This window comes from Colius striatus, chromosome 1 (genome assembly GCF_028858725.1).
Source record: "Colius striatus isolate bColStr4 chromosome 1, bColStr4.1.hap1, whole genome shotgun sequence".
In the NCBI taxonomy this organism is placed as follows: domain Eukaryota; kingdom Metazoa; phylum Chordata; class Aves; order Coliiformes; family Coliidae; genus Colius; species Colius striatus.
The window spans coordinates 146,951,165-146,974,889 of record NC_084759.1 but is presented as its reverse complement, the minus strand read 5'-3'; the positions used below and the strand labels follow the sequence as shown (position 1 = coordinate 146,974,889).

Sequence of the window (23,725 nt, the reverse complement as noted above, 5' to 3'; positions counted from 1 at the left end):
CAAACAGGGCTGCAAATGTTTGGGATGAGCAAACTGTGGGTTCACCAGGAACTGTTAGGAGATTTAATGATGTGTTGCATCTACATCTTCTGACTCTTGGACATAAATGCTAGAGCAGAGTGTACAGTGCCAGGGACTTACCTGAACAGCAGCTTCACATCTGTTTATGGATGAGTGAATTTTGCTCCAGCTGTCCCAGTACTTTGGAAAGAGTGGAATGCAGGTGGCTGCACAGAGTTCTGGTGTTATCTGAGATGCTAGAGCAGGTATCCCACCTGCTCACTCACTGCTATTCGACAGTAGCGTAGATCTCCGCTATCCTGATGCCTCTGGGGGTGTCTTGGCTACTGCGGGGTGATGGAGGTGGCACTGCACCCTTCTGCTTGAGCACCTGAGCCTGACCTAGGGTCCTGCACAGTAACAACAGGAATTGGGGCTTCCTCTCCTTTTCTGGAAGAGCTACAGCACTACCCAGAATGGTGGAACATCATTATAACAAAGCCCTTTGTGATTCAACCATATAGTAAAGCTTTACCTCTTCTCACAGCCTCTCCGTGTTTGGCACCTTGTTTGATTGCTCTTGAGCCAGGTTCACTTGGAAACGGTCTCTAGCCAGTGGTCAGCATGCTCATCTGGTGTCACTGTGTGCTGCTTGCTGGCAGCTATTGCTGCCTCTAAGGATGCTGCTGAGGCAGCTGTAAGCAAGACCTTGCATGTCCTCTTGGATGCTGGACTGTAATGACGTGCAACAGTGAAGTTAGTGTATGTGACCCAACCGACTAATCTACCATTAGCCCTTAATGACCTCCTTGTACCTATACCTCAGAATAATGCTTTTAAGGTATCCAGCTTGAGAATCACTGTAATTCTGTGCTTTCTGTGCTCATGCTGCCCTCTATCTCAGCTGGGATTTTGTGCCTTTCATTAGATGCTCTCAGTCTACAATTCCCTCCAGCTCTTACCCTGCTGCAGCCTCCCTGAATGCTGCTGGGTGGCCGTGAATGCTGCCTGGGCCAAGACCACCCCCCCTGAAGGCAGGTAATCAAAGGACAGAGTATAATCAAATTAAAGCTGCATTGAGACCCCCACCCTAGTGTCTTGAGCATGCACTGGGCAGGAGAGCTTGTGGGTTAAACCAAGAGGTGTGCTTAATCCCTGCCCTGAGATTAAGATGAGTTTTTTTCTGACCAGAAAAAGCAGTTGTGGTCAGGCCAAGTGATTAAGTGCTGGAAACCTGAAACACTGATGGAAGAAGCCAGCTCACCCCTGTTGCAATCCTGAACTCATGGCTGTGCTTCTTGCTGACCTGAGAGGACAGAGATTAGCACAGTGGGGGGATGAGGCAGAGAATCAGGTTTGCAGCAGGAATTACTACATGGTAAGATGAGGAGGAGTTTGGTGCTCGCCCCTTTCTAGCCATGCCATACCAGAGCAGCCAGGGTTGGGGAAGCAGACATCTCTACCACCTACTTGGCCCCAGCTCCCAAGGTGGGGGAATTTCTGGCTCCAACAGGGGCAATCTGCTGCTGGTAGTGTCACATCTTGGTTTTTGGAGATACAGCATCTGTCAGCTGCCTCTGCATTTCATGCATATCCAGGCTGAGAAAGTCATCACATAATACTCTTGTGTTAGTGGATCTCCAGTGTTTCCTAAGGTAGTTCCTGGGCTTTCCATAAGAACAGCCAGCACAGTGCCATGACCCATCTCTGTCAGTTCAACTAACTTGCCTTATGATGTTTCTATGTGCTTTTCACAAAAAACACTAAGGAAAGGGATGTGTCCTAACAGCTGCCTGAAATGACCCTGTTTGAGCATATCTGAATGTTTCCACTGCAGCGTCGTGTGCTGCTTTGCTGGCTTATTGCTGAGATGGCTTTGCAACTGTCTGGAGGTTTCACAGTTACATCCCAGCCTTGCCCAACAGTGACAGTGGATGCCAGTGGGGGCTGAGATGGGCAATGCACCGAAAGAGGAAGAAAATGCCATTGGCTTGGAGGAAATCCACATGGAGAGACAAGAACCCCCAAAAGGTGAGTTTGTATTGGCAGGGCTAGAAATTTGGGTCCCCATTTAGCCGAGGTAGAGGGAGTGCCTCCAATCCTGGCACTCCAGCTACCTAAAACTTCTGTGCATGGAGCCGCAAATGTCAGCTTCCGACTGCTCTTCTTCCACCACAACTATCAGACTGGTGGCTGCTCCCTACAGTGACAGCAAGAGCTGTCTGCCTTGATTTTTTCTCAGACCTCCACTTTGTGTAAATATTTTATTATATCAATAATTCAAGGATTTGTTCATTTGGGATTTTTTTTTTAATACATTCTACTTCAAAAGCTTTTCAAAGTGAAAAAAAATGTGGAAAAAACATAACCTGAAAATCTCTGCATTTGCAAAACAAAAACAGTAATTTTCTCCTGAAATCCTGTTGTAAGCTCTGTTCCATTTCAGAGTTAATGTTGATTGGGTTTGAGATGACTTAGTTGTGAGACCAATGACTTGACAGAAAGATTTATGCAGTTAGACTTTACCTAAATAGGAGCTTAAGAATACACATATATTGAAAGATTTCTGGCAGGTCTGTTTATAAAATCATCCCAGCCCTGGTCTGGAGATGTCTTGTTTATTTTTGGAATGGGGGGGGGGGCGGGGGGGAAGTCAGGCTTCTTTCAGACTTAGGAGATGAAACTGAGCCCAGAGTACCCAATTGTGCTTGCCTTGCAAGGGTCAGGCTTGGGGCAGCCCCCAGCTCACATCAGCCATGCTGGGAGCCAGCCTGCATCCCCAGGGTGCAGAGGGTCTGAGCCTCATGGCAGTTTGGGCAGGGAAAGTAGACCATTGCCCAGACACATTGCTAGCCATGAGTTTCTGAAGCATGTGGGGTAACTCAGAACAATGCTGTATTCCTCCAAATCCAGCCAGCCTTCTCCCCTGATGTTGCTGTTTCAGCAGCCCCTGACATGCCCAGCTACCAGTGTGCCAGTGGACAGTACAGCTGGTAGGCGTTTCCAGACTTTCTCCTGCTGCAGTCCCACAGTAGCATGAAAAGCATTCTCATTTCATAAAGAAGAGACAGATACAATTTGCCAGCTGATGTGGTCTTTATCTCTGTCTATCTTTCCCTCCGGTCTTCAGGGAAGAAGACATTTACAGTGGAAGAAGCTGTGGAAACCATTGGGTTTGGGAGGTTCCACATCATGCTTTTCCTGATCATGGGCAGCACTGTGGTACGTGTCTGCAGCCATCTGCACTGTCCTGAAAAAACACTCTTCTCATTTTCCTTATTACTGTGCAATAACAATCATAAGTATCACGGGCACATATTGCAGCCCATTTTTTCGCACGTACTTTCTTAAGTAGGATTTTGGCTGTTGTCATCCTTTGCCAAAATCAATATTAGCTGAGATTGGTATCAGATCTATTTCAGGGCAGAGCTAAGCAGGCTGGCCCAAAGCATCCTGGCCTGGCCCCTGCCCTGGTACACCACTGGGACGTGTCCTCAACAGTGCATGAGAGTTGTATTTGGACTCTCCACTGCATTTGTCACAGCATCATCCCCAGGGCTCCCAAACCCTGTGCAATCTGGCACAGAAGGGCTGTCTTCCTTTCACTCTTGTCTTGGTGTATCTGATCTGGGAAGTGGGATGAAAGCCTGGGGCCAGGGTAGGGTAAAAACCCAATGGGGACAAATCCATGAGGATCACTGAAGGTGAGGTGTAAAAGCCTCAAGCTATGTGTAAACTATAGGCTTATTTCTAAACTGAAGCCATCTGCTGGGGCAAACAGCCAATGGAGCAATGAAGTTTTTAATGAAAAACACTTTTAAGAGGTCATCTTTGTGTTAGATACCTAAATTCACCAGCAGCTACATAACCAAGCAGCTTGGTTTCCAGAAACAGTTGAACACTTTCTGCTAGCACAGCTGGGTAAGTTTCCTCTACAAAGGATGTGTCCCACCATCCTTTCTAGATACACAGTTTACTTAGATATCTGCTTTCTAGCTGTGCCTTCCAAGTGCTCATACCTTCCAGATCAGGAACAGGGCTCAGACCACCATGGAAGCACCATGGCTTGACACGCTGGGGCTGCCATGGCTCCAGGCTTGGTAGGACTGAAGGACTTTCCCCTGTGGGATGCTTGTGCCTTCCCTTCTTGCTAACGTGCACACTTGTTCCTGAAGGTGGCTGAAGCCATGGAGATCATGCTGATAACTGTTGTGTCCCCTCTCATCCGATGCGAGTGGCGGCTTCAAGATTGGCAGCTGGCTTTAGTGACAATGGTGAGTAACTTGTGTCCCCCAGGCAGATCATCCACTATGGGGGCATTGTCCAGGGTAGCACCACAGTCTTTGAAAAGTATATTTTGTAGTGGACCAAGTACATTCCTAGGACTTCTTCTCAGGGACAAGAACAGTATCACAACTGTTGAAAGCAAGCTGACGTAAGTACATGCAAAGTTGTAATGCCAAAACAAGTCCCCATTTCCACATTCTTATTTTGAATATTTTGCCATCCAAACCTCAGCTCTGAGGGTTGGAGCATGGAGTGCCTACATGGAGGAAGACAACCCCTGAACTCCACCTTGCTCAAGGTTCTGGGCACTGCAATTTGTCCTACTCCTTGTAACGCATTCAACTCACTCAAAGGTCAAAGACCAGAACTGCTGAGAATGGGGCCTCCACAGCTGTGTTTCCATTCCCCTTAGATGGTGTTTTTTGGCTACATGGTCTTCAGCATAGTGCTCGGGCTCCTGGCCAACAGGTATGGCCACTGGAAGGTGAGTGAGGGCCACACGTCCTTTTCCTGTGTCCCTTTGGAGACATCCACCTGTCTGAGCACATGGTTTGATGACCTTAATTTTGCCCCTTTTGCAGATTCTGCTACTATCATTCCTCTGGGCAGCCTGTTTCTCCTTGCTGACCTCATTTGCTCCATCCTTCGTCTGGTTTGTGTTCCTGCGGGCCATGGTAGGCGGTGGCGTGTCAGGCCATGCGCAAGGGTAAGGCTCTGCCTCCCACACGCCTCGTGGCAGAGGGAAGCCAGCCCCACAGACCCTAGGGGGCTGGGTTCACAGTAAGAAAGTCCCTTTGGCTGGTTTTGGCTGACCTGGGTAGAGTGCCCGGTATCCCCGGCACTAGGCCTCATAAGCCATGACTGTGCTGCGACCTGGAGGAGACGGCAAGGAAGGGGCCTCCTCCATGGGGGCTGGAAGTGGGGAGGGGAGCAAATTCCCACATTGCTCTTAAACCAAAATGCCATTCTGTAATTTCACTGAATCCTGGTCGATTTGATCTAAATTGCAGTTCCCAAAGACTTTCGAGCCCAGAAACAGAGAGGGCAGCTGGTTTATGTTAAGCCAGTGACAGAGGGATTATTAAGCATATATATTATGAAAACAATTAGACAGGTAACAGATGAGCAAAGGCCACTTCCTTTTAAAAAAGTCACAGCAATTCTGCTGAACTTGCAAATTCTTCTTGAACTAACGTAAAATGTTCCAACAAATTAAACTTTTTGCCCTTTCAAAGGAGCATGTGGAGGGGGAGAGGAGAAATTCACAATATTAACAACCACTTCACGGTGAACTTGGCAAAACAAATGATTCCTTTCAACTCTCTTGGGGAAACAAATGCAACGTTTCAGCATCTTCCATGGTTCCTCAAAGCTTGGTTGCTGCCCACACAGGAAAGCCCAAAGCCAGTCATGCTGACCCGAACCCCCTTTGCCAAAGCGAAGGACAGGAGGGAAATAGGTGCTGTTGGGAGAAGGCACTGTGCACCTGGGCTATGAATCTGCTGAGCTCCCAGGACAGCCTGCCTTGCAAGTGGGCCCCTGGTCCCTGGCCACAGAGCTCTTAATAAACAGGGGAAATTCCACATTTTATAAGGCACTTCAACAGCTGAGTTAGAAAGAGCCAACATGGGTTTCTCCTCCCTCTCTCTTTTTCCAACCAGGGAAGTGCAATTCATACCCATGAGCTTGATATATGTCAGTGCCAGGCCCTCTCCCAAGTGCTATCCAACCATTTGATGTAAAGTGGAACAGTTTTCTTTATTTAATGAAAGAAAAAAAAAGAGATTTACTAAAAATTGTCCAGATCTGCAAACATAAGCTATATGTGTGCTGACAGCTCAGTCATCCCATGGGGGATGTAGGTTTCCTGGTGCACAGGCTGCAGTGTTTCATAGAATCATAGAATGGTAGGGGTTGAAAGGGATCTCTAAAGATCATCTAGTCCAACCCCCCTGCTCAAGCAGGTCCACCTAGATCTAGTCACACAGGAACGTGTCCAGGTGGGTTTTGAAAACCTCCAGAGAAGGAGACTCCACACCCTCCCTGGGCAGCCTGTGACAGGGCTCCCTCACCCTCACAGTAAAATAGTTTTTCCTTATGTTTAAATGAAAACTTTTGTGTTCCAGCTTCTTCCCATTACCCCTTGTCCTGTCACCGGATACAACAGAAAAAAAGAGATGCTCCAAACTCCTGACATCCATTTAGATATTTGTAAATATTAATGAGATCCCCCTGCAGTCTCCTCTTTTCTAGACTAAACAGCCCCAGTTCCCGCAGCCTTTTCTCATAAGGAAGATGTTCCAGTCCCCTGATCATCTTGGTGGCCCTGAGCTGGACTCTCTCCAGAAGCTCTCTGTCCCTCTTGAGCTGAGAAGCCCAAAACTGGACACAGTACTGCAGATGAGGCCTCACCAGGGCAGAGTAAATGCAAACCTCCATCGACTTGCTGACAACACTCTTCTTGATGCAGAAGAGATACAGAATTTACCTACATGTATCTTGCAGCCATGGCCTGGAGGAATTCATGCTGTGCATCTCCTTTGTGTGCAATTTGGTGCCTGCCCAAGTGAAAGGCATTATGGTCAGGGATTCCCCTGCTCAGTGGTAGAAGAGGGAAGGTGGTCTATCGGCAGTAATGTCCAGCAGTGACCAGGCTTAGCTGAACTGCTGCTTCATCAGTATGGGCATTCTCACTGTTGATATATTTTTGCTTTTTTTTCCGTAGGCTTATAATAAAAACAGAATTTTTGCCCATCAAATACCGAGGATACATGCTGCCCTTGTCTCAGGTAAGACCGAGCACGTTATTGTTTCTTCTAGGCCTGAGTCCCAGGAGATCTGTCGCACTGCTGTCTGGAAGCTGTGTCTCCAGGACATCAGCCTTTCTCCCAGACTTTTCGCAGTTCTCTGGATCTGAGCAAGTGCCTGCTGCCTCCTGTGCCCTGGCCTCTGCCTTATTGAAGATGTACATTGGCAGCTGCCTGCAGAAGATGGGAAATATCTTCTCAAATAATTGGATGTAAACTTTGCATGTGGATTTTAAGTGATGGCTGACACCCAGCTTCTCTTTTGCCCTGGTGAAAATGATGCTACCTCATCTAACAAGCCCAGTGCTGATGGGCCAGTATCCTCTGGAGCTAGCAGCATCACTGGCTCACTCCGGGCTTGGCCCACTCCAGGCCTGGGCTCATCCTTTCCTCTCTTTGGGCCTCTGCTGATAAAAAGTAGATAATGAGGTGATTCCCAGGTGAGGTCCTAATCTACGCCTCTCCCTGTCCCTGCTCAGGCCCAGCACGGGGCTTTGAACAGCATAGGGCTAGCATAGATAGTTCTAAATTCAGCCTCAGACGTGCTGGGAGACTTGTAACCGCTTGCTGGGAAAAAACCACAGCAGGCATGACTAGAGGTTGTTGCTTACTCCAGATTTCTGCAATGGGCACTTGCTGCATGTGCTAATGATCTGCAGAGGCCTCGTGGGGCACAGAAATTCATCTGACTGTTGAGCTAAAAAGTGCTTGTATACAGTCTTGGTGGCAGAGATAATTTGCTATTCATAACTGCCTGATTGATCCCAGGGCTTTATTACCAAAGTGTCACAAGAAACACAAAGGTTTATAAAAGAGAGCAATCCTGTCTTTCTCCCCAGAAATGTGTCACTCCTGCCAGCAGAATCCTCATGAACTTGCTGTGGCAAGAGGAAAAATCATGGACATGAGCATTAGCAGAGAAGTGACTGGAAGGACAAAAGAAGTTGCTTTAAGTAGCCACAGCAAGTTATCTGTTTTCATCTGGAGCTAATTAAGATTATCTTCAGCTGTCCCTCCCCAAATTCTTCATCTGTCTTTCCCTCTTTCCTTTGTCCCAAGCTCAGCTTCTCAGACACCCATGCTATCATCCAGCTTGAGCTGCAACACTCCCCAGCACAGGTCCCCATCCTATCCATGGAAGCTGGCCAGAAGGGAAGAAAATAAACAAATCATTCCCATGTGTTCCTCTTTTAACCTCTTCCTTTCCCCTGGAAAGGTGTTTTGGTTGGCAGGATCCTTGTTAATCATTAGCCTGGCATCAGTGGTGAACCCAATGACCGGCTGGCAGTGGCTGATCAGAATTGCCTCCATCCCAGGCATCCTTCTCATCCTAATGTTCAAGGTAGGAAGAGCTCCTCTCCACTCTCCTACTACACCACCACTGATCTGGACTCTCCCTAGGCATCAAGAGACATCTCGACTCTCCACAGGCCTGGAGATGTCCTTGCATCCTCCTTTTACCACCACAGTTCTCTCACCTAGGGCGCCTGGGAAGGTCCTGATGACCTGGGAAGGCTGCAGACCAGCTGCTGGGGAGATGTAACCCTTGTGGAGCGTGGCCCCTGGCTTTGCTGCCTTGCTGTAGCTCTCTAGCACTCCCAGGCTCCAGTGTCCAGGCTGCCAGTGGTACTCAGTGACCATAGTGATGGGACAGGCTAGGCAGGGTATGCAAAATCACAAGTAATACCTTCAGTCTAATGCTAGCCACGGTGCACAGTCTTCAGTTTCCACATTTTCCAGGGCTGAGTAAAGAAGCTTCAGTAAAGATTTCCCAGAACAACTGGTTGTCAGAATCAACCACAGCTTCCCCAGGTTTACTCATGCTTAAGAAGTATCAGCCTTAGCCATGAAGACTCTTATTTGTGACAAATTCCTACTTGCAGTGCCTGTAAAAGTTTTTAGGCCAGAAGGAAAAAAAAAGACACGGGCAGCATAGACATCATTAAAAAAGGATCCTTTAATTCAAATATCAGTGACACAGATGTAATTGTTTATTATTTGATAGAGCCATCATTTAATAAGCAGGTGCTTTATTTTGGAAAGAGCACCAAGCATGGGTGAAAATTGTTAAGCATTAGCCATGAGTGATCTTGTTCCTAAATATCATCTATGTCTTCCTTCTGTTTTTTAATGGCCTTGCTGAGTCTTCCAAGACTTTTGGAAGCTTTAAATAGGTGACCTACGTGTCGATCCATTGCAGAATTTCAATTAATTTAGGGTTGTTTTTGTTAAACCTGTGTCTTTGGCTTCCAGCTTTCATGGAGCTGGATCGAGAAACGAGTTTGTTGTGCAGGGTGAGCCTCCCCAGCTTGGGGTATGGGGGGCTGAGACACACAGGGGTGCCCCAAGGCATGACTGGTGGGAAAGGACATGCAAAAAGCTGCCCCAGTTCAGGTAGTGCCCTGTGCTAACCTGGCTGGATTCCTGTGCATGATAGTGAGCTATGAGTAGGGCTGTGTGGACAGAGAGGTGCTTGGCAATGTCAGGTGAGTGGCTGGACATGATGACTTTAGAAGTCTTTTCCAACCAAAACGCTTCTGTGACTAAGAAAAACTTTTTAATGCCACTCCGCTTTCAGTTCATCCCAGAGTCGGCGCGGTACAACATATCCATGGGAAATGTGGCAGCTGCCCTGGCCACACTGCAGGGGATAGCCAAGATGAACAGGGTGATGCTGCCTGAGGGAACGCTGAGGGAGCCCACCAAGGTAAGCCAGGCCCCACAGCACTGCCTGGCCCCCCCTGGCTGGCACCCAGGCTCTGGGGAGGGAGCGAGACCACCAAGCCTATACCTCTTCCCTCCTCCTCCTCCTTGCCTGACTTCTTTCCAAACAACAATTGAATATGATGATGATACAGCTTTTCTTTTGGAGAGATAGTAGTCTTGGCACTCAAAATGGAATTGAGTTTTCTGCTCTTTCTTTGCATTCTTTCTATTCCCTCAGAAAAAAATACCACGCTGGGAAAAGATTTGCTTCCTTTACCAGAGAAAAGGGCTTCCGACAAAGCACATTCTCCCTTATTGCCCATCTATCCCTCAGGGATGTCCCCTGTGCTGTGAGAGGGCAACTACCCCTCAAGGTCCCCCTCAGGGCTGCCGGGGTCCCTGCCACGAAGTCAACCCACCACTCAGAGAGACTTCTGTTAGTTCCTGTCTGGGCTTGCCCACCGGGTCCCAGCACTCCAGGTCTCTGAGTGTGGATCCATGGACCAGCAGAAGAGGGTCAAAGCAGGAGAGGCAGTCTCTGCTACCCTCATTTCTACCTGGAATCAGCTGAGCAGCTCAGGAGTTGTCGCTATTGGATTGAAATGCCAGAAAGCGTGTGTGGGTGTTGTAGGCAAGGCAGGAGAGAAGCTGAAGGCCAGGATTCCCCCAGGTTTCCCCCCCTTTAACCCCAGTCCAAGCCCCGCTGTGCTGGCCTGAATAAGTTGCCTTATTCAGGTGGTTCCTTTAACCCCCAACAGAGGAAGATTGGACAAAGCGATTGTCCAGGGCCTCAAAATTATTATTCAGCTCTTTTAAATCCCTTTTCTGGACCTCTTTGCTGCTTATTCAATCCCACAGGCACCAAGCATTGTCCTTAGCAATTCATGCAAGACGGTGCTATTGTACTGGAATTAATTAGGATTAAAGCTTCCCTGTAGTTTAACTGAATTTATGTAATGGACCCGCATTGGCTGTGGGAAAGGTTTTTGTTAGTTGTGCACCCTCTAAGGCTTAACCAATGACGAGGAAAATCAAAATAAAGGAAACCCAAACCATCCCTGTGAACTTGTGTCCCCTCAGTAGTGGGATGTTGGGGCAGCTGCCAGCTCTTGGGCAAGGCCTCCCAGTGCCTGCTTGTCTCTCTTCTCACTGGCATTTCAGGGCCTCCCAGCAAGAAGTATGTGGCCATAACCTTGCCCTACAGGCAGGGCAGTGGATGGTGGGCCCTGTCTTCCCAGCACTGGGTTCCTCACTGGCACTGTGATGGTCATGGTGGGGCCAGACTGTTGGGAGCTGGGGGATCATGTAGGGGCCCAGAGTGCTCAGGGTGATCTCTAGTCCTTCCTTCCATCCTTTGCAGCATGTCATTCTGTGGGCATCCTTTGAGAAGAGGGCCTTTCCTCTCCAGAAGGCTGTGTTACACCATCTGTCCGCCTGTCTGTGAGACTGGCAGCCTAGGGTGAGTGCAGGGGGACCTGGGGTGCCAGCTGCTGCTGCAGGTCACCCACCCCTGTATGAGACGTGTCTTTGAAAGATATTTCTCTCACCAATTTGCAGGAAAGGAGAGGAAGGTTCAAGGACCTCATCCACCCCAAATACCTCAGAACCACTTTGCAGATATGGATCATACGGTAAAAGAAAAATCTTCTTTATTATTTTTTCTCTTATCAGTTAATTCAGTTAAATGTGTGCAGAGAGCAAAAATCTCCCCTTGACTCTGCCACTACAAGACACTGCTTCTGCCTCAGAAGGCAGCTGCAGATCCTTGTCAGCTGGAGGGGAAGTATGTGGGCACAGGTCACTACAGGCTTTTCCTGATGTCAGACCATGCCTCAGACACACTGTATCGGTCAGAAAAAGGCTGGACATGCAAGATGGTGCAAGGCACCATTGAGTCCTTCCTCAGGAGACGTGGGGTGGGAGCCAGGAGAAAGGTCATGCCAGTGATATGCCCACACCTCCACTTTCCTTCTTGGTGTAAGCTGTTTCTTCCAAGAAGAGGCCAAACGCACCACCTTCACAGGCCAGACACTATGTCAGTAAAATAGGGCTTTGGCAGAAGCTCATTAACAGTGGCCAGTGCCACTGGCCAGGGAAAATTAAGATTGGAGTGCGATGGGTTTCAAATGCAATGTTCCCAGTAGCTGTATGAAAGGGTAATGCATGTTTCATTAACTTTGCTGTCTGGAATGGAAAGTTATAAATAATGTGTCTGTGGAAACTCATTGACCCAAAATATTGCTAAGTTAGGCCTTGAATTTTTTATGCTTTTTCTCTGCAGCTTTTATGAGTACTATGAAAGATCTTTTGAGGTTTCAATCCTCCTTTCTCTCCCAGTCTTACCAGGAGCTGCTGGCCTGTTCTTAGGTTTGCATTCCTGGCCCCTGTGCCCTAAGCATCCTTTGCCTCTTGCAGGCATCTCGTTTCCTGTCCCAGATTCTGCTGCTTGTTTCTAAAACTGCAAGGGGGTATAAAAAATGTGAACTGGGGCCACAACAACTCCATGCAATGCTACAGGCTTTGAGATGTGTGTCTGGAAAACGGCCTTGTGGAAAAGGACGTGGGGCTGTTAATCGACACGAGCCAGCAGTGTGCCCAGGTGGACAAGGAGACCGATGGTATCCTGGCTTGTATCAGAAAAAGTGTGACCAGTGTGTCCCCTTGTACTCGGCACTGGTGAGGCCACACCTTGAATACTGTGTCCAGTTCTGGGCCTGTCACTACAAGAAGGACATTGAGGTGCTGGAGTGTGTCTAAAGATGGGCAACAAAGCTGGTGAAGGGTCTGGAGAACAAGTCTGATGAAGAGCAGCTGAGGGAGCTGAGGATGTTTAGCCTGGAGGAGACTGAAGGGAGACATGATCACCCTACAACTCCCTGAAAGGAGGTTGTACGGAGCTAGGGGTCAATCTCTTTTCTCCAATAATGAATGACAGGACATGAGGAAATGGGCTCAAGTTGTGTCAGGGGAGGTTCAGATTGGACATTAGAAAGAACATTTTTACCAAGAGGGTTATTAAGCATTGGAACGGGCTGCCCAGGGAGGTGATGGAGTCACCATCCCTAGAGATATTCAAGAGAGGCAGAAATGAGGTGTTGAGTGACATATTTTAGTGGTGGGCTTGGCAGCATGAGGTTAGTGTTTGGACTTGCTGATATTAAAGGTCTTTTCCAACCATAATGATTCTATGATTCTTTGATTCTATGGTTAAGCTTATGCTGAATTACTTGATAATCACACAGCTGGGCTGCCATCACCAGTGCTGTGTTCCTGACACCCAGCCAGGGTGTGATGTGAACCTCTCTAGCCAGTTAACAAAAACTCCTTTCAGAAATCCCTGGGCAGAAAGGATAAAGACTAAAAAAGACCTGGAGTTTCTTCACCTGAGACACAAGCACTGAGGCCTGATATTGAGATCCCCTGAGAATGGAAGGTTTGGAAATGTCTCCACTTGCATCCCTGCATAAGGAAAGGGTCCGAAGGTACACAGTCTCCCCAGCATGACTACAGCAAGTCACCTGCTGCAGAGCAACAAACAGCACTAAGGGGCAAGAAAAAAGATGAACTGTCAGCTGGAGCAGAGTCTCCCGAGGAAGAGTGGTGCATGGACACAGGTGGTAGTGGTATGCTGTGGGTGAGGTGACCTGTGAGGTGGTGGGCTTAGGCTGAGGGCAGAGCTGGGGCACCCAAAACCTGTTGCATGTCAATTTCCTCATGTTTCCTGTGGCTGTGGCAGCTCACCACAGTTTTCCCCCATCCTCCCCCCAGGCTTGGCATAGCGTTTGCTTACTACAGTGTCACCTTGGCCAGCGCTGAGTTAATGGAACGGGACCTGGTGTGTGGCTCTGCGGTAGCACTGGCACAGGACCCAGGCGGTGACTCGGAGGAGAGCCACAGCCCCTGCCACTGCCGCCTCTTTGGGCCTGCTGCCTACCACACCATGATCATCAGCACAGCCGGAGAGATCGCACGTGAGTCTTCACCCCTCCCTGCCTGGACATTCCTTTCTCACAGCCAGCCGGTACTGCCTGCAAAGCTTTTCAGTTGTGCACGCACTTAGTGGCATGCCAGGGGTCCAAATGACAACTGCCAGGCACAGGCTCTTCCAGTGAAGGTCTGGGACACAGGCCATGAGCTGGGGGCAATGGGGAAGGGACAGAATTGCTCCCCAGGTGAATAATTCAGTTTCTGATGACAGCAGGGTCCTTCCAATGGCAGAGCCAAAGACCTCTGCTGCAGTTTGTATTCAGTCTCGGTTAAACTCCTGGGGAAATGGCTCCCAGCTTACCAGAACCAAGCCTGGCTTCCCAAACTCCCAGCCATGTAGCTTTTTTGAAAGTCATAAAAAAGCAAGGGTTGCAAATAGTCCAACTGGTGTAATTGAATGCTCCACACAAGTGCCCTGCTTTACAAGAGATGGTGGGCTCGGGAGCAGGTACAGCAAGGGGCAGCTAAGTGCCCAGGGAACCTGCAGCAAACCAAAAAGCTTCCTGGTGCAGCCTGGCTGTGAGCACTGTGGGATGGCAGGACAGCCCAAAGGCACCCACAAATAAACCTAGCACTGTGTGTGGGGCTGCTATTGCAACACTTCTGGGAGGTGAATGTTTTCCCTGGTTTATTTCAGCAACTGAGCTATGAGGCACCCAAGTGCTGGATCCTCCAGCTGCAGCCAGGATGGGACCAGCCCAGTGATGGACTCAGGTGCTTGTCTGTCTCCCAGCTCATGGGAGGACTTGATGAGGCACATACTGAGCCTCAGTGTTTGGCTGAGCTGTGGCCAGGAGAGAAACCACCCACGCCTGCTGTGCTCACCTAGAGAGTTTCTTCTTTGCACAGCTTGGGACAGGCATTGATGTCCTGCCATCAGACAGCATGACAGCTTCAGAGGACAGACTCCAACCTCTGAGAGGAAGGACAAACAAAACAGAGGGGACACATTACAGGGTTTGAGAATTATAGGGTTTGTGCATTTTACAGCGCTTTGGTAGGTGCTGAGGATGCGGAGAAGTATTTTTGAGGCACACTGTGTAAGGTCTATTAAGACAGATGATGACTGCAGTTAGGTCATCTAACATTTTGGAGTTTTCCTTTTTTGTCTCCAGTAAATCCTTTGAACATTCTTGGCATCAATTTCCTAGGAAGACGACTGAGCCTGTGTATCACCATGGGATGTACGGCCCTATTCTTTCTTCTCCTGAATATCTGCACCTCCAGGTAGCCTGCATGTGGGTCTTGTGGGGTGTGCAATGCTGATGGGCAGAGTGCAGAATCTATGATACTCTCAGGTTACCAGTCAGTAAGGCCAGTAATTCTTGGACATCTTTTAAAAACCCCTTGTCTGGTTCTTTGTACTTTCTGTGAAAGGTGTGCCAGGAGATGCTGTGCTGCAGGGCTGTGCAGAGGGGCTCATTTGTACTACTGGGTCCACATGGCTTCCCTTAAGCATACAACAAGCTGCTTTCTAGCACAGTCTAGAATGTGTAAAATGATGTGAACAACATCCACTAGAAATAAGTCATATTTTTCATTTGTTGTCCCCCCCCCCCTTCTTTTTTGACAATGCCACATGTCTTCTCTAAAGTTGGGCACTTCAAGAGGAGCTCAGGGCATCAAGGGAAAAGCTGCTACAAGTGCTGTTAATTATCTTGCTGATTTTTGAGGACACGTAAGGAAGACTCCCCTCAAGATGGCAGAGCTTAACTTACTGAAAATCAGGATGGCTTCAAGCTGACATTTCCTCTGAGCTGGCTGCTTGCCATTGGTGTACACGCCTGCTGCCTGTCCTGAGGGCCACTGGCCTTGAAGGCTGGTTGAAATACTTGGGAGCTGGAGGGGAAAGCTGCAAATAGTTAAGCTAAATAAGCCCTTCCCCCCCCCCCCCCCCCCCCCCCCCCCCCCCCCCCAGTAAGGCATTTGCCTCTGTACTGCTCTTGTTATTTTCAGTTTCCCCTGAAAATGAGCCTGGCCATCCTATCTGCTTGCAACTGTTTGATACAGGAAGCAAAAGCAAGAGCTAGGCTGGAAGTCGGTAACAGGCAATAATAGCTCGTTGCCAAACATGCCTTGCCACTGCACTAAAGACAGATTACACTTGTCAGTGACCACCTTTTCCTTGTGCTTCTTATATTAAGCTGGTAAAAGCCTTAGTACAGTGACTTTCTTGGACTGCATCTCTGCTGACCACTGCTCAGTGATATTAACTTGGCTCCATACGGCTTTCTCTCTAGCACAGGAATGACTGGGTTTCTCTTCATGCTGCATGCCCTGGTTTCAGCAAACTTCAACACCATCTACATTTACACAGCAGAGGTGAGTCCTTTTGAAAGCATGTTAAGTTGCTTTGGGGCATGAAAGCCCATTTTCCTACACCCATCAATGCTGTCACATTTACTGACTAGTTAGTAAGCTTTCTTGAACTAAGCTTTTCTTGAGCTAATAAGCTTCAGAGGTTGGCCTGTTCTCCCTAGTAACAAGCAATAGAACAAGAAGAAATGGCCTCAAGTTGCACCAGGGGAGGTTCAGGCTGGATATGAGGAGGAACTTCTTTACTGAAAGGGTTGTCAGGCTGCCCAGGGAGCTGCTAGAGTCACCATCCCTGGAGGTGTTTAAGAGACAGTTGGATGCTGCACTTAGGCAAATGCTCTAGTGGTTGACAGGGCTGGGACAAAGGCTGGACTCAATGATCTTAAAGGTCTCTTTCAGCTGAAATGATTCTATAATTCCATGCCACACCATTTTCATATGTGAGATCAGAGAAGAAACCAGGTAACTGGTTGGAGATGACAAAAGGTAGAAGAGGAATGCCCTTACTGAGCCACCTGTTGTTCAGCTGTTACAAAACATTACTTTCTGAGGATGTTACATACCACTGTCTTCAAAATCCCTCCCAAAACCCTGGTTAGAAAATAGGCTACCACTGAAAGGAACATTTTCCAGCCCTTAAGGAGCTGATGTAGTAGTGTGAGGTAGCATATGAGGTTATATATATATTACTTTGTTCCCTTAAGAGAGATTACTGTGTTGTCTGCAAATAGTTTCAATGCTTCAGAGCTTGTCCTTCAAACAATTTTGGAACCATGAGTTCTTGTAGGTTACGTATGCATTGGTAGGCTTAGTTGTTCTTGTTAAATAATTGTGTGGAGTTAAATGTATTGCTTTGTAAATTGAGAAAAGTGATAAAAAGCAAACAAACAGAAGTAGCTCCCTGTGTTGGCCTGATACTTCAACAGCACACTGTATTATTTAAGCAAGTATCAGACTTGAAAAAACACCAAGGCTTCAATAGGCCTGAACTGGGTGCTGCAACAGCTATATCATAATCCAATACTACTCATCGTTTAAACCAAATCAAACTCGGAAATCCCCTTTCCAGTAACATTCTTTCACTCCTCTTGAATTACATTGCCTCCCTTGGCTTGGCCCAGTAAAGTATTTAAATAAAGGCTTACATGAGTATACTCACTTTAATCTATTGCTATTAACGGGACTTAACTAAAGTTAAGCAACACACATATGTATTTCATTGGCACAGGTGTTTGGGAGATGTGAAAAAGAAAATATACAAAGCATGTTCTTCTCAGCCCAGAGGTTTACCACAGGCATGTTTTCCTTTTTCCTCATTCTAAACAAAAGTGCTGTTGATACAAATCACATAGGCAAGTCGTGAAGGTTGCAGACAATAACCCTCCCTGCTTTCCAGATATGAGGCCTGGCAATATAAATCGAACTTTTCCTTTAACACTCAGCCTATTCTCTGAGATTTTGATGTGAACTGCCCAGCACAGCTGGGAGAAAGGTGGTGGTAAGCATGTGGCAGGGGAACCACAATCACCTTTGATTGATTTACCCTAAAACTTAACCTGGGGCAGAATATTGCAGATTTGTAACAGCACAAAATAGAAATCCAAAGGAGCCTTTTTTTCCCATCTATGCCATTAGCTGCCCTTGATGATGTAGTGGATCTCTCTGAAGATTTAAGACACCAACAAAAAAGGGAAAGATAAGGACAAGTACCACGGAGTGTTGCTGCACTGATCTGATTGCTTTCTGGTCTGTTTTAGGTTTATCCCACAATGCGAGCCCTGGGGATGGGAACAAGTGGGTCATTGTGCCCTATTGGAGCTATGGTGGCCCCATTTATATCACAAGTAAGAGCACACTTGCTAATGTTGGTAAACATTGTGCCATTCATTGCTATCAAACACACAGAGATGCTCACAGACTTTGCTTGCTGGTATTTGGCACTTTCTGAAAGCCTTTTGATTCACAAGCCATTGTTCTATTGGCAAGCCTCTCGGGTGTTTGTGACCCTTTGTCCACATTTTAGTTACCTGCCAGCCCTCCCATACCACTGAGCTGATATTTGAACTGTTCTTTCGCCTGCAGGTTCTTATGAATGCTTCCTTCATCGGGGCCCTGTGCCTTTTCTCATCTGTGTGTGTGGTGTATGCCATTTCCGCGCTCACCTGCCCATCGAGACCATGGGCAGAGCACCACAGGTTTGTGTTACCACAGAGCTTCTGTGTATCTAAATGCTACTTAGAAACTAGTGGCTTATAATTCAGGCAGAATCTAACCCAAACTCTTCTAAGGGCTCATAAGCCAAAATAAGGCCTAACAGGCCAGCACAGGAATGTCCTGTTGCAGCAGCTTAAAGCACTGTCACCCTAGCTGCCTAAAGCTCATTTCTCTTAAGAGCAAACCAGAAGGCCTGCACTAACCCCAGCTCCCTTTGTGCCAACACGTGAGCTCCAGCTAGTGCAAGCCCCTCTTTGCTAGTACATCTAGTCCTGATTTGAAGCTGCTGCTTCACAGGCACATATTCTGTTCCGCCTGTGCTGTAGGGAGACAGGACTGACAATATAAAAGCAATAACTTACACTAGTGAAGTAACTTCTTTACCAAATTCAAATCAAATTCCCCAACTACATCAGTCCATTAGCTAAGCCCCTGTGGCTAGTGTTTCCTATAAAGCAATCAGCCAACACACTAAGCACAAAGATTAAGGGGGAAAGTTTAAATGCAGACAGCCTCCTATGCCCAAGTCCCACTATTTTAATTGCAAGAAGTGGTGAGCAGTTCAGTGATTCTAGTTGATGTAGCTATACCAGCACTGCTGCTTACTCTGCAGCCTTACCTGCATAAACCAGACCGTGGGCTAAGTAATCCACATTCGTTAGTAGCCCAGACCAAGACAGATGGTTGATCAAACTGTTTTTTTAGTGGTCTTCAGAAACACACTTTATAAAAAAACATATATAGAAACACATTACATATATACACATTTAACTTCATTAGGTCACATCTTCTAAGGGTTCTCAAAGGTGCATGGGACAGTTAGCCTTAGGGTTTTCAGGAAAACAACATATTAACCATTGCTTGCTTCTTTAAATGCTGGTCTTTTAGAATAATTTGTCTTTTATGTTTTTACGCATTTAATGTATCTATATGATATTCTGTAAATGACTGTGGGGAAAAAAAATATCCAGAGTTTAAGTAAGGAAGTGGACAAAGCAACTCATTCTTCCCTTGTGGGTGAAATTCAGCGCCCACAGAGGTCAGAAAGACACTTAGGCCTTCAAACGGTTGCACTTACAATAATTACTAAGCAAAACACTTCATTAAAACTGCTTTAGATCTAAAAAGAAAGCTTTGATTCAGCTATAGTTGGATTAACTTTGTCTAACAGTGATCAAGATAAACGGGAGATAAGGGGTTCCCTCCTTTTCGTGGGGAGCTACTCAATAGCATTATTCTCCTTTCTGCAAAGAGTCAGAAGCGCCAGCTGCTGGCCTGTACCTGCACAAGTCAAAAGGATGGAAAAATAAAGAACTGCAGAATTAGTTGTGTGCTCAGAGAAGCCACCAGTAGATCTTAAATTCAACTTGCTGACTCTTATCTTGCGGTCACTTCAGAGATTACATTTGTGTATGTAGTCATTTGAAGACTGATGAATCACGACTGTTGAACATAATTCTCTGAGGGCTTCACACATTAGAGCCATCCAATCCATGCAAGGATTTAAATACAGGATGTAAAACCTCTTTTTAACATGGCAATACTTCAGTCCCGAGGCTGTGGGCAGAAGATGTGCTCTTTAAAGCTAGGCCTAAATGAACCAACTAACCAAAAATAAGTGTTAAGTAACCTTTTGTGAAATCTAGACAATGACATTTAAAAAGTATATCTACTCTTGTTTATTAGGATAGCATCAGCCCACTCTCAAAGCAGTCAGGGAGAGGTGGTACCTTTTGGACACATCCAAATGCGTATTATTTCCCCCTTCTGTTGGTTTTCATGTGCATTTTATTAACTTTCATGTATTTTTTCCTTTTCCCTTTTTAGCAAGTAAAATGAGAGTGAATGTTTGATGTTGGACTGGGTAGGAAAGAAAACCAAACCTTTGGTGTTTGTCATTTGCTGTGAGCCGCATTTGACGTTGATTGCTTCTCCACACCACTTCCATTAAAAATTGCAACTGAACAGTGCAAGATTGATTTGTACAGACAAATGACAAATTTCTTAAGGACACTCCCTTTCTTACAATTCAATAAATAGATTCTGTCTGTCCTGTGAAGTGAGAAGACTCTTTAACTACTATTGCTATTAGTTGTGACATCCCCCCCAAAAATCCTCTCCAAAACAAAGAGAGGAAATCAGCCACCATTCAGTGAATCAAGGCAAAGGAGGCAAAAAACACAAAGCAGGTCTGGTCTTTGCCACAGCATCTTGAAAGAATACAGCGCTTTCTTTTAAAAACAAAATAGCATTCCTCAACTATTTGTGCATATACCATCTGCATGAGAGTCGTTACATTTCACAGCTCAAACCTCATTGATGTAACAATTCCTGAAGATTCTTAGGGTGATGAATTCAAGACCACAAAATGAAAGTTGAGTCAGATGTTTCCAGTGAATTATTTAAACAGAAACATTTTCAAACAGTTTACAGCAGACAGATAAGTCATTGGACTGCAGGAGTACATCTACAGTCCTCTCCCCAGCATCTTCCACCGGGACAAGAGTGTGAAGCACTATAGGTGTCTAACTTGACCTCTAAATGCACTAAGGCTCCTATTAAATCTTGTGCTTGCAACTTAAGAGTCTGGAGAAACACACAGCATCTTCCTCTGGGATCTACTGTTAAACTTGGTGGCTGGGTATCTAGGACTTCTAAGCATTGCTAGAACTTTAGGACTTCAAATGTTGCCATGGCAGAGCCTCTTATTTCTTAAGTCTGTGCTACTGTAGTGTCTACTGTTCACCATGTTATTAGAATGCTCCCCCTGACCATCCTGTTCTGCTCCTTTACTTACCTTCCTTTTTTTCTGATACTCTAGGATGGTAAAACTCCTGCTACAAGCAACTCCCTTCTAGTAATAAAAACTTTCCACAAAAAACAAAACACAAACAGAACATCCCCCAAAAAGGCAAAATAAATGGTTACTCAGGGCAGCTTAAAAACCAATCACATGATCATGGCATCTCAAAAGCCATCTCAAAGGCCTGCTGTAAACACGAGTGCTTCTCTGAAGTCTCCACTACATTTATGTGTGCGGTGCCACACTATGACAAAGATAGGTGAGTCGTATCTCATCTGGTGAGAGGCAAAGAAGAGGCCCTTTTCTGAGTGCATATGTACACAGCAGGGAGGCACAAGCAGCACTTTTATCTAGTCTCTTCAGTGATCTATCCACAGCAGCACAAGCAGGCTTGTGGACACTCAGATGTCTTCCCAATTCCATCTGCAAAATTCTGGCACAATCAGAGTTCAATTAATCCGCCTGTTCTCCTGAAAACTCACTTTTCATTTAAGATCACATAGTCGAAGAGTATACACCAATAGCTGGAGCAACCATAGACAAGTACTTCTCTACCTCTGCAATCTCTGAGGGAAGAAACAACCATCTATATTGTTGTCAGCGTCTCTGGAACACAGACAGAAGAAAAAAATGTAATTTGTCCTCACCTTCTGGTGATTTTAACAGGGATACACAAAGGGCTGAAGAGCAGTCCCTAGGGTTTTTTCTCTTTGCCTCTTCAGACTTGTGTACTTCCAAGTGAGTAACGATGCTGGTTGCATTTTGACAACATATTTAGAAATTTGGAAAAAAAACACAAGCTTGTGGAGAGAAAGGATGTTTTTTCCCCCTTTCTAGACATACACAAAGACTGACTGACAGTTGCAAGCAAACATTATTCCCCTCAAGACCTTGCCATCAATTCCATTAAACGGAGTTACATCAAACTTAAAACACCTGTTAAACAAAACAGCAGAGGCACATCACTTTTCTTGCTGGTGGTGAGAAAAATAAGTCAAAAAGTATTCTGCCCTTTACTTACTCCATTAAAAACTCTCAAACAAATCCCCCTTTTTTTTCCAAGTTATTTTTAATATACTCTCCCTTACATTTTAAAATTACCAATAACTTCTTTGGGGCAACTACACTTTCATTGTACCAGTCAGTATTGCAGGACAATAATATTACACCATCTGTTTTCATGGCTTGTGTTGAATACAGTACAAAGAAATCAAATTATGGCCTGCCACATGCCTTTGGTAAAATTAAAAAAAGGTCACATTTTCTTCAAACTGAGAAAGCCACATGTTGAACCCATGTAATGTTTTAAAGTTCGATTCTATACAAACTTGTTTTCTTCCTCCAAGTATAAAGTTAAACAGCTGTCGCCCCACACAAATGGCAATTTCTGTGCTGCTCCAGAAATACGATGAAAGTTTAGAACTTCCGAGAAGTTCTCCACGTGCTTTGACCTCCATTTGATTTGAGTTTCAGATGAGGGGTAGAAAGTCTAGTAAATATTCACAAACCTACAAGTCAGAGCAGTCTTTTTATTCCCCCCCTTTTCACAATTAACAGGGATAAATATTCTTAGCTTTCAAAACTTGTCCCATAGTAACACCTGTGGCTCATTTCAGCAACTGACGGTCTTCTCCTTTGAGGCGTTTTTTCCGCGGCTGTACAAAGTCATCATCTGAGTCATCAGTAAGTTCCAGATTATCTTTTTCACTCTGGCAGTTGGGTTGTACAGGGAACTTTCTCTCGGGATAAAGGTTACTTAAAAGTTCTTCAAAGTATGCTTCAAGTTTCATGCCGGCATCAGCCACTTCCGAATCAGGCTGTTGGATGAATCAATAACATCAGTGCATCACAAAATAGCTGTATACTTAGATCACATCAGGTCTTTTAGGTCATCTTACAGACTAAAAACAAAATCAACTAACAGTAAGCATGGCACCTGTGAAACACATGGTTCCAAAGAGCACAAGCCTGCAAAACAGAAGGTGAGAGCACATATTTTGGCCAACACCCCCAATGACTTTTTTCTCTGATGGACTGTCACTGAAGCCAACTGCAAATGCCATCCCACCTGGGTTCTGAAAACTGTATAGATTCTAAAAACTGTTAAATCCTGATTGAAAAAAAACCCACAAAAGTTGGGTTTTGTTGTGAAATAGACAGATATGCTTTCAGGCTGTTAAGGTGTTTTGAACAACTGCTTGAAATGCTAGAATTTCTCTAGCTCACAGACTTTTTAACTGGGGTGAAATTATTATGACTAGGATAGATGATGACTGTAACCTGGAAGGCTAGGCACTCCTACAGTCATCCATAGTCACCATGGGTGGGCAATTTCCTGAGGCAGAGGTCACCATGGCAGGAAATATTCCCAGCTATCACAGATGACTGCGTGAGAAACCCACTGAGGCCACTTACTTAGAGAAGCCTTTATTCCCCCTCTACTTCTTGCTCATTTTGCGGCCCAGCCAGTACTTGGCATCCCTATTTCACCATATGTTCCCTCACGTGCAGTGAAGGGTAATAACAATCACTCAATATGCAACTAGAAATCATAAGGGTGAGTACAGACCTCCCAAAATGAAAATCCCACTGAATTTCAGCTTTA

At 46.1% G+C, this 23,725-nt stretch overlaps 2 protein-coding genes across 2 annotated transcripts in view; one reads left to right on the top strand and one right to left on the bottom strand.

The window, feature by feature from the left end:
• Positions 1 to 1,952: 1,952 nt before the first annotated feature.
• Positions 1,953 to 20,156, top strand: SVOPL (SVOP like). The gene is given in 16 exon segments (XM_062013456.1): positions 1,953 to 2,031; positions 3,131 to 3,222; positions 4,176 to 4,274; positions 4,700 to 4,771; positions 4,869 to 4,993; positions 7,013 to 7,076; positions 8,311 to 8,436; positions 9,673 to 9,801; positions 11,358 to 11,431; positions 13,569 to 13,771; positions 14,903 to 15,014; positions 16,028 to 16,109; positions 17,861 to 17,947; positions 18,186 to 18,264; positions 18,267 to 18,298; positions 20,145 to 20,156. Coding segments are annotated over 16 exon segments (1,467 nt in total).
• TRIM24 (tripartite motif containing 24) overlaps positions 19,002 to 23,725 on the bottom strand; it is a 65,284-nt gene continuing 60,560 nt past the window's right edge. The window contains exon 19 of the mRNA XM_062011106.1: positions 19,002 to 22,937. Coding sequence (XP_061867090.1) covers positions 22,728 to 22,937 — 210 coding nt within the window. The 3' untranslated portion in view covers positions 19,002 to 22,727. The remainder of the gene's footprint in view (positions 22,938 to 23,725) is intronic.